This window comes from Rosa chinensis, chromosome 4 (assembly GCF_002994745.2).
Source record: "Rosa chinensis cultivar Old Blush chromosome 4, RchiOBHm-V2, whole genome shotgun sequence".
Classification (NCBI taxonomy): Eukaryota; Viridiplantae; Streptophyta; class Magnoliopsida; order Rosales; family Rosaceae; genus Rosa; species Rosa chinensis.
In genome coordinates this window covers 9,300,049-9,310,571 of record NC_037091.1, presented here as the reverse complement: position 1 = coordinate 9,310,571, position 10,523 = coordinate 9,300,049, and the positions used below count along the sequence as shown (strand labels likewise).

At 37.2% G+C, this 10,523-nt stretch overlaps 1 protein-coding gene across 1 annotated transcript; it reads right to left on the bottom strand.

The window, feature by feature from the left end:
• Positions 1–265: 265 nt before the first annotated feature.
• Positions 266–10,149, bottom strand: LOC112198580 (beta-amyrin 28-monooxygenase). The gene is made up of 4 exons (XM_024339735.2): positions 9,656–10,149; positions 1,904–2,395; positions 1,104–1,291; positions 266–598 (listed from the first exon to the last, which is right to left on the bottom strand). Exons 1-4 carry the CDS (start codon positions 10,122–10,124, stop codon positions 266–268), a joined length of 1,482 nt encoding a protein of 493 aa, XP_024195503.2. The 5' UTR covers positions 10,125–10,149.
• Between the last annotated feature and the right edge of the window lie 374 nt (positions 10,150–10,523).

The window sequence follows — 10,523 nt, the reverse complement described above, 5'->3', positions numbered from 1 at the left end:
TTTGTTTCTATTATATATAAAGTGAGTGTATGATAAATATCTCAATACTATAGACAACCCATACAGTATATTATTGCATCTGGAAACTGTCTTTATGTGGATGAACATAATTAAGAGAAACATATTTTATGAGAACCGGTAAAACGGAGTGTCATTGACTATAAGTCAAGCTTTTACGCCATAGAGTGGTGTTTATTATGCATATACGTATGTATATATACTTAATATCCATTATAAGGATGTCTAGATGCTTGATGCATGCAGCTCACTCTACGTACGTGCGTAGTACAACTAAAGCTTGACTGGGTTGAGCTTGGAGACGAACCTTCAGCCCATCAACTGGAAAGGGATTCATACCACCTGTGATCTTGCAATTAGGGTTCACAAGGTCCCATTTGAATCTTATAACAAGATGGTGCATAAAACTAAGAATTTGCAAACGAGCGTAGTCCTTTCCGGGGCAAATTCGAGGACCACTACCGAATGGGATGTTTGTGTAAGGCGGAGGAGTTGCTTTCTCGAACCTTGTAGGGTCAAACTCTTCTGGCGCTGGAAAATATTCAGGGTTCATGGTTGTGGTGCTCACTGTCCAGTAGACCTAAAAATTTTATTGCAAGTTAGCACAAAATGAATTGAGTACGTTATTAATGCATTCAACTATAAACCAACTATGTACCAAAAAAAAAAAAACACTATAAACCAACTAGCTAACCAATTAGGGCTAATATATATACTATGACGCTCGACTTTAAATTCTTGATGTAGTGGAAATTGTGCTAAACGAGTGAATAACTGAGAGGTAGATTGCCAGCTCAAATATACTGGAATTGGGATATCTTGAAAGTGTGGCATGACTCGAATTAACTATCATATAATTTCTCACTATTTACGTGCCTATTAAGATTCTAAAATCAGACCGCATATATATAAACGGATCCTATACATATCTGAACAAAAGCCAGAAAGGACATGCAATAATGCAGCAATATACATAGTTATAGATGAAGCGGTTGACCTTTCTAGCTAATTAACCAAATCATGAAAACTAATGATCTATATCATACTGTGTGAATATCATCTTATATGTATAAGTCCTTACATACCTTCCATCCTTTAGGAATTGTATAACCTTGGTAAGTGAAGTCTGTTGCAGCCTCTCTAAATGTTCCCTGAAGAGGTGGTATGAGCCTCATCGCCTCCAGGGCTACGTTCCACGAATACTTCATTTTTTGCATATCATCCCAATTGAGTGCCTCGCCAGATTTTTTGGACTTCAAAATCTCCAGTTGTTCTGTTGGTGAAATGAGAACAAAATTAAACCTAAAATTAATAATTAATGCTTCATGTAACTCAGCAGATGATAGACTAACTAGTACACGCCAAATATACGTGGCAAACAAAAACAGATCCATATAAGTGATATAATTATGTCTAACGTAAAGGTAAAGGTCAAATTTAACCATTGAAAAATTGTACTTGCTATATTTGTCTCTAGCTACATGGGTCAACACTTATCAAGATACTGATCGATCCCATGCACATACGTGATCTTGTGCGAGTTGCATGCATGACAGTTGGATTGTTAAGGAACTTATTGATTTGTATGCAGCTAAAAACTGATAAAGACAAATGGAGACCGACCTTCCCTTGCCTATACAAACAAAATATGTAACATGTATAATCTTTAAGTCCATAAAGATAATATAGTCTTTTAGAGTGAAGTAATTAGTCTCTATATGTACACAAAGCTTCCATCATTTGAAGTTAATTTAAACTCATGTTTCATATAAAAAGTTTCCAAAAGGTCTAATCCTTTTCGTTTTATATAGTTAACCGGTTAACTGTGTGGTTACTAGACAAGTTAGACATCAAGCATATATGAGAAGAGAAAATAATGATTTACCAATTCGGACTTTGTCATATATGTCAGGTCTTTCGCCCAGGAACTTCACGATAAAAGTAGTAGTCATAGCTGGAGAGTTGAACGAAGCGGCCACATTCCCCATAATTTTATCAGCAATTTCATTCTCCGGCATGAACCTTCCGGTTGGGTCTGGCGTAGCAATCATATAAGACAAAAGATCATGCATTTTGTTTCCGGTAGACTCCATAACTTCTTTCTTCTCCTTAACAAACGACTGAATAATCTCCCTCGCAGCCGGCGCTGCTTTCATTGCTCGATGAAATGCAGTCCCCGGAATATTCACAGGAATAGTGTGAAGCGCCAGCATCATGGTGTCCATCAACTCCACAAGCTTACCAATACGACAACTGTCTTCGAGTCCCATGAAGAACTTGGCCGAGAGAGTCAAAACAAGTAGCTGCGTGAGGCGATGAGCCTCGACCACCTGTTTGCCATCCCAGTGCGTTTTCAGGTGGTCGAGAACCATGGAATGTAAGATCAAATATGGACATAACACATATCATCATAAAGTAATTGATGATTAGCTTAATATCAATCCTAGTTTAACATGGATACAAACAGTAAATCAATACTAGTGACTTAATGAATAGTGTATCAATTCATTAAGGATAGTAATCCATTGCTTAGTCTACAAGGAAGGCTACAAGTTGTGATACATTAAGAATCTAACTAGGAAACCTAATCCGATGAGTAATGCTTTAATGGGAAGCTTCTTGAGGGTTAAGTCACCTATATATATACAGATGAATTGGTCCCTGATTACTACCACGACTATTGCATAAGTTCTGTCCATTGAGAAGCAAGTTGGTAAGTAACAGAAGGCCATATTCAGTGTTCGTGTTTGTAGCATAAGATGGAATCCATGCCAGTGATTGCTGAAGGTAAGCCTTAATCCCTTTTATGATTGTGTGCATATATTGTGAGCATGTAATTATGGTTTTACAATTGGTATCAGAGCATAGGCTCACAAGTATCAAAATCGTTTTAGGGTTTTGCAAAACAAACACAAAAAAAAAAAAAAAAAAAAAAAGGGTTTTTGCTTTACGGACCAAGTCACTGATCAGGTAACTGACCATGTAACTGGTCATGTAACTGATCAAGGTAAGTTACTTAAGTCAATTGCTGCATCTGGTTAAATATCAAGTTCACGCTTCCGCTGTGATTTTTAGCAGCAAATTGGGGAAAAAGCAAAAACAGGTTTTTCTGTGAAATTGATTTCGATTCATAGCATGATAATTGAATTTTGATTGTGCTCAAGAACACTAGTTGCATTCCCGGCGTGCGTTAGGTTAGAGTAGATGGTGACCGGATGAAATTTACAATTTCTTGATTGTTCTGTGGTTTCTTGGAATCGAAACAATTTTGATTGTGCTTGAATATGCATGATGAATTGATTGATGATATGGTATTGTATCTGTGATTGTGTAAAAATTGCATGAAGAACATAAATCTCCCAGATTTTGTTTACACATTATTAAAATTGACAGATACGAGAGCTTAATTTTCTTACAAGGATGAATCTGGGTAGAATATAAAGTTAAAAGCTCATGGGTTTTGTGGTTTTCTGTTGGCATAAGTGATTATGATGCACAAAGCATTCTTCATTGATGTTGGCAGAAAACGATGATCAGGTAACTGACCAACTAGTCAGGTCACTGACCATGTAACTGGTCGGGTCACTGACCAAGTAACTGGTCAGGTCACTGACCATGTAACTGGCCAGGTCACTGACCATGTAACTGGCCAGGTCACTGACCATGTAACTGGCCAGGTCACTGACCATGTAACTGGCCAGGTCACTGACCATGTAACTGGCCAGGTCACTGACCATGTAACTGGCCAGGTCACTGACCAAGTAACTGGTCAGGTAACTAATCAAGTAACTGATCGAATAACAAAACTGAAATTGTGTTTTGTGTTTTAAAACTATGCTTCAGTTTTATCTTCCAAAGAAGTGGTCAAGTATGGTTTTAGAATACAAAACAGCAATATGCGTGCTTGATGAAAATAAATACGGATACTTAGAAATTTTTCTTCTGTCTAAAGATGTGGATAAATTTCTTTGGATAACTTGTTTTCATTGAACATGGTATATTGATAAAGAACTCCAGGATGTTATGCTTCTGCTCAAAAGTGTTGCTTAACATTATTTTTGGTTATGGACTGATATGAATGCAAGTATGGATTGTTTAGGTTTTCTGTATGTTCTTGTTTTGGTTGCTTAAAGCTAAATAAAACACAGAAAACTTAAAGTTATTTTCTTTACAAATTGAGAACTCACACGAATTTTTGTTTTGCTCCTTAGGTAACTCTTACATGAACTTGAACAGTGTCTTGATGCTAACTGGAACCAACTATAGAGCTTGGCTAGATTCTGTAGAGAACTATATGGGAATGCATGAGAACATAGACTATTGCTTCACTGAGGATAAACCTGAAGAGTTAACTGAAAAGAGCACTAAGAAGGAAACTGATCTTTACAAGAAGTGGCATAGATCCAATAGAATGGCTAAGAACCTCATTCGTACCTCTATGTCCAAGACTGTCAGAGGAAGTATAGAAGAACCTGAGCTAGCATCAGATTTTTTGGAACTCATAGGTGCTAAGTTTAAAGAAAGTGAAAAGGCAGAAGCTGCTAGGCTAACCAAGGAGTTTCATGATTTGAAGTACATGGGTTCAGGGGGAGTTAGAGAGCATATTATGAAGATGATCAATATAAATGGCAGACTCAGGGAGCTCTTGATGGGGGTTAGGGATGAGCAGGTAGTGCATTATGCACTACATTCCTTGCCTAACAGTTTTAGTCATCTTAGGACCAGTTACAACTCTCAAAAGGGAAACTGGACTCTAGATGAACTTATATCCATCTGTGTGGATGAAGAATCTAGGATCAAGGAAGAAAAGGAACCTGCTACAACCATTAACCTCATTGAGAAGCCTAAAAGGAAAAAGCCCCAAAATAAGCTCAAGCCTATCAAAGCCATAACTAAGAGTTCAACAGCTGCAGTGGCCAAGGAAAATAGGCCATTTAGGTTCAAGTGCTACTTTTGCAAAAGAGTAGGACACATGAAAAAGGACTGCACTGGCTATAAAAATTGGTTAGCCAAAAAGGGTAAGATTTTTTCTAATACAGTTTTTTCTTTAGAAATTAATCTTATAAATGTTGAACCACAGTCTTGGTGGATAGATTCAGGCTCACCTATTCATATTACTAATTCTTTGCAGGGATTCATAAGGAGGAGAATCCCAAAAAGTGATGAAGTGAACCTGTGTGTAGGCAATGGCATGAGAGTGGCAGTCAAGGCTATTGGAACCTTAAAGCTCGATTTAGGATTAGGAAAATTGTTAGTTTTGGACAATGTTTTTTATGTACCTTCCATGAGAAGGAATTTGGTTTCGGTTTCTCTTTTAGTAAAATCTGGTTGTAGACTTGTTATGGATAGTAATGGAATTTTTATTTCTAAAAATTCTGTTCAAATTGGTTCTGGTGTTATTATGAATGATTATTTACAGTTAAATTGTTCAATGGCTCAACAAGAAATTTTACTTGTTGAAAATAACACAAACAGTACTAACACTTTAATAGGTGTTAAAAGAACCAAACTAAATGAAAAGTCTGCATTTTTATGGCATAGAAGACTCGGCCATGTTTCAAAAGAGAGACTGAAAATTTTGGTGAAAAACAACATCCTAAATGAACTTGATTTTTCTGATCTAACAGACTGTGTTGAATGCTTTAAGGGAAAAATAACTAATACTAGAAAGAAGACTGCATATAGAAGCCAAAATTTATTAGAACTCATACACACTGATATATGTGGACCATTTAGGCATCAAACTATCTGTGGGAATGTGTATTTTATCACATTCATTGATGACTTTTCTAGATACAGTTATATTTATCTACTTTCAGAAAAGGCACAAGCATTGAAAGCCTTTCAAATCTTTAAGTCTGAGGTAGAAAATCAACTAGAAAAGAAAATCAAAACAGTAAGGTCAGATAGAGGGGGAGAGTTCTATGGAAAGTACACTGAATCCGGCCAACAAAAGGGTCCATTTGCCTTGTTTTTGCAAGACAATGGAATTAAAGCTCAATACACAACACCCTATAATCCACAACAGAATGGTGTTGCAGAGAGAAAGAATAGGACTCTTTTGAACATGGTTAGATGCATGATGTGTACAACTGGTTTGCCTAAATTTCTGTGGGGTGAGGCTTTAAAAACTGCAAATTATATTTGCAACAGAACACCTAGCAAAGCCATAGAAAATACTGCTTTTGAGCTTTGGTGTGGCAGGAAACCTAGTCTTCATCACTGTCATGTTTGGGGATGTCATGCAGAAGCTAGGATTTATAATCCAAGCTTGAATAAACTTGACCCCAAAACTATTAGTTGCTATTTTGTAGGTTATCCAGATAAATCTAAAGGCTATAAGTTATATTCTGCTCATCATTCACCTAGAATTTTTGAAACACATCAAGTAAAGTTTCTAAGTGAAAAAGTTCACAATACAAACCTTGAGGATTTAACCTCAGTTTTTGAGGAAATTGTGTCAGATGAGAATTTAAGTGTAGCATTGCCTTTAGAACAAGATGTAACTGATCATGTCACTGGTCACGTAACTGACTATGTCACTGACCAAGTAACTGTCCCTGGTCGAGTAACTTGTCAAGTGACTGACCATGTCACTGACCAAGTAACTGTCCCTGGTCGAGTAACTGACCAAGTCACTGACCATGTAACTGTACCTGATCAAGTCACTGCCCATGTCACTGACCATGTAACTACCCATGTAACTGTACCTGATCAAGTCACTGCCCATGTCACTGACCATGTAACTACCCAAGTAACTGTACCTGGTCAAGTCACTGCCCATGTCACTGACCAAGTAACTGACCACGTAACTGGTCAAGTAACTGAACCTCAAAATCCTCCAGTAGCTCAACCTAGAAGATCACAGAGAGCAAGAAAACCAACTTATGGGGGGAAGAGAGTGACTACATTGTTTATCTACAAGAAGCAGAAATTGAAATGGACTGTGCAGAGGACAATGATCCAACTACATTTAATCAGGCCATTGAAAGTAGTGAATCTCATCAATGGCAGCTAGCAATGGAAGCAGAAATTAATTCCATGAGTCAAAATGCAGTTTGGGAATTAGTTGAACCTGACCCCAACCAGAAGCCTATAGGTTGTAAATGGGTTTTCAAAACCAAAAAGATGCAAATGGCAATGTAGAGAGACATAAAGCAAGATTAGTTGCCAAGGGTTTTACACAGAAGGAGGGCATTGACTTTACTGAGACTTTTTCTCCAGTTTCTACAAAAGACTCGTTTAGGATAATCATGGCTTTAGTGGCTCATTTTGATATGGAGCTGCACCAGATGGATGTTAAAACAGCTTTCTTGAATGGCGAACTAGATGAAGTGATTTATATGAGGCAGCCAGAAGGGTTTGTACAAGCTGGAAGTGAAAACTTAGTGTGTAAGTTAAGAAAATCAATTTATGGCCTAAAACAAGCTTCTAGACAGTGGTACAAGAAATTTGATTCTGTGATTTCTACTTTTGGATTTACAGAAAATCTTGTTGATGAGTGTGTTTATTTGAAGACTGTTGGGAACAATTTTATTTTTCTGGTACTCTATGTGGATGATATACTTTTGGCTAGCAGTAACATTAAATTGCTTAAAGATACTAAGAGTTTACTGTCAATGAATTTTGACATGAAAGACTTAGGAGAAGCATCCTATGTACTAGGTATTGAGATTAAAAGAGATAGGGCACAGAGACTACTTGGTTTGTCTCAACACAATTATATTACCAAAGTTTTAAAGAGGTTTGGTATGGAGAAGTGTGCAGCTGGAGAAGTTCCCATGTCCAAAGGAGATAAGTTAACCAAGAAGCAAAGTCCCAATAGTGATGTTGAGAAAGAAAATATGGAGTCAAAGCCTTATGCCAGACTTGTAGGAAGTCTCATGTATGCACAAGTCTGCACTAGGCCGGATTTGTCTTTTGCAGTAGGGATTTTGTCAAGATTCCAATCTAATCCAGGCCATGAACATTGGGTAGCTGGGAAGAAAGTGTTGAGATACCTGCAGAGAACTAAAAGTCACATGCTAGTTTATAGGCAAGTGGAGGATCTGAAACTCATTGGATTCTCAGACTCGGATTTTGCAGGGAATTATCCAGACTCCAAGAAGTCCACTTGTGGATATGTGTTCTTGCTTGCAGGAGGTGCTATTGCTTGGAAAACCATGAAACAAACACTTGTTTCAACTTCTACTATGCAAGCTGAATTTATTGCAGTATATGAAACTGTGTGTGAAGGACTTTGGATTAGGAATTTTCTCATGCAGACCAAAGTATTGAGTCACATTGTGGCTGGAACACTTGTAATTTATTGTGACAATGAGGCTGCAGTTTTCTTTAGCAAGAACAGTAAAAGGTCAAATAATTCCAAGCATATTGATCTAAAGTATTACAGTGTTAGAGAAAGAGTAAAGCATGGTGAAATAGCTGTTTTGAGTATTGACACAAATTCACAGCTAGCAGATCCTTTCACCAAGGCATTGTCAGTGGCTGCATTCCAGAAGCATACAGCAAGCATTGGAATTTTAGCTAATTTAGATGCTTAGGTTCAGTAGAGAGTTAGTCCAATTGGAGCATTTAAAATTCTAAGGTTTTTTGAGTTCTCGTGTTTTAGTTGTGATCTTTTATTTTTGTTTATCACAACTTATTTGTAATGACAGTTTTGATTATCAATAAAATTTGAGGTATTTCCAGTTATGATTTTGCTGCAGCTTTATTGTTTTGTTTTGGAAATTATCATCTTGTTTTGAATATCATACTTGCTATCAGATGGCTTAAATCATGTATAGCATGATGTTGAGGTTCAAGCAATAATTTTAAGCCATCAGTGTTCAGTAAATTTGCTTGAGTTTCTGGTTTAAGAAACATAAAGTAGGACCTAATATATGTTTACTTGTTGATACACATTAACATATATTGTATCACTTCTGGTTTGACATATGTGGATTGCAGGAGCTTCTGTTAGTGGTTTTGAAACTCTGCATTTTTGTTAAAATGTATACTGTTTCTTGCTCTACATAAGTAACTGTGATCTGACCATGTTGGAATGGATTTTCGATTTGAGTTTGTTATCTGGCGCGCACTTCAGTAAGTTAAGTAGGTTTTGATGTTCTCTGGTGCAAATCATCGAGCATGATATGTGTGAGTCCAAGGGGGAGATTGTAAGATCAAATATGGACATAACACATATCATCATAAAGTAATTGATGATTAGCTTAATATCAATCCTAGTTTAACATGGATACAAACAGTAAATCAATACTAGTGACTTAATGAATAGTGTATCAATTCATTAAGGATAGTAATCCATTGCTTAGTCTACAAGGAAGGCTACAAGTTGTGATACATTAAGAATCTAACTAGGAAACCTAATCCGATGAGTAATGCTTTAATGGGAAGCTTCTTGAGGGTTAAGTCACCTATATATATACAGATGAATTGGTCCCTGATTACTACCACGACTATTGCATAAGTTCTGTCCATTGAGAAGCAAGTTGGTAAGTAACAGAAGGCCATATTCAGTGTTCGTGTTTGTAGCATAAGATGGAATCCATGCCAGTGATTGCTGAAGGTAAGCCTTAATCCCTTTTATGATTGTGTGCATATATTGTGAGCATGTAATTATGGTTTTACATGGAATCCATCGCTGCCACGTAGCCAACCATGGCTTCGGCTCTCAGAAACCCTGGTGCCTGAGATACATGCTTTTCCATTTGTCTTGGCATGATGATGGAAGCAGCTTTTTGGTATGAAGAACGAAAGAGCTTTTGCATTGAGTGAGGTCTCCATGCTGCAAAGAGCTTTTCTTCGTTGGAAGCCACAAATTTGTGACCGGCAGTGCCACATAACACCACGGTTCGCTCACCTAGTATCTTGGTTTTGAAGATTTTGGAGTATTTATTCATCCTATCCCCTACAAATTTTTCATGGTCATCGTGTAGGAAGGCAAAGATTTCGCCGATAATCGGCCACCCAAAGTTGCCTGGGGGAAGATTAATGGATTTTTCATGGGATTTTGACTTGTAAGCAGAAAAAAGGAATGCAAGAGTAGTAGTAGGGAAGATGGCAAGTAGTGTAGACAAGAAAATGTAAAGGTTACTGTAATCCATGGTTGGATGACTGCTACTAAAAAGTGATGAATAATATTAGCTGGAAGTGGCTTCTTTATATACAAGTCCGTTCTGCATGCTCCCTAGTTCCTCTTTCTCCCTAATTTTTTATATTATAACTTTAACCAATCAAATGATGATGGTCTGGAGGGTCAAGGCCGACCTCATCGCTGATGTCTTTGGTTAGAATGTAATTCCCGTGGTCTCAGCAAAGTCAATAATGAAGGTGATGTTTTATAAATCAATGGCCGAGCTAGTCCAAAATTTTTGGGCGGGGGCAATGGTATATTTTTTCTTAATTTTTTATATTATAATGTGTAGATACTTTGACCAATCAAATGATGATGGTCTGGAGGGTCAAGGCTACCTCATTGTTGATGTCTTTGGAAAAACGAGCTC

What these genes read in the sequence shown, in the direction of transcription:
- LOC112198580 (XM_024339735.2), bottom strand. Translation starts at nt 10,124, where the DNA reads ATGGATTACAGTAACCTTTACATTTTCTTGTCTACACTACTTGCCATC. An exon ending in TGGCTACGTGGCAGCGATGG is followed by an intron (nt 2,396 to 9,655) that starts ATTCCATGTAAA and finishes ATTTGATCTTAC; the next exon opens with ATTCCATGGTTCTCGACCAC. An exon ending in ATATGACAAAGTCCGAATTG is followed by an intron (nt 1,292 to 1,903) that starts GTAAATCATTAT and finishes TTTCACCAACAG; the next exon opens with AACAACTGGAGATTTTGAAG.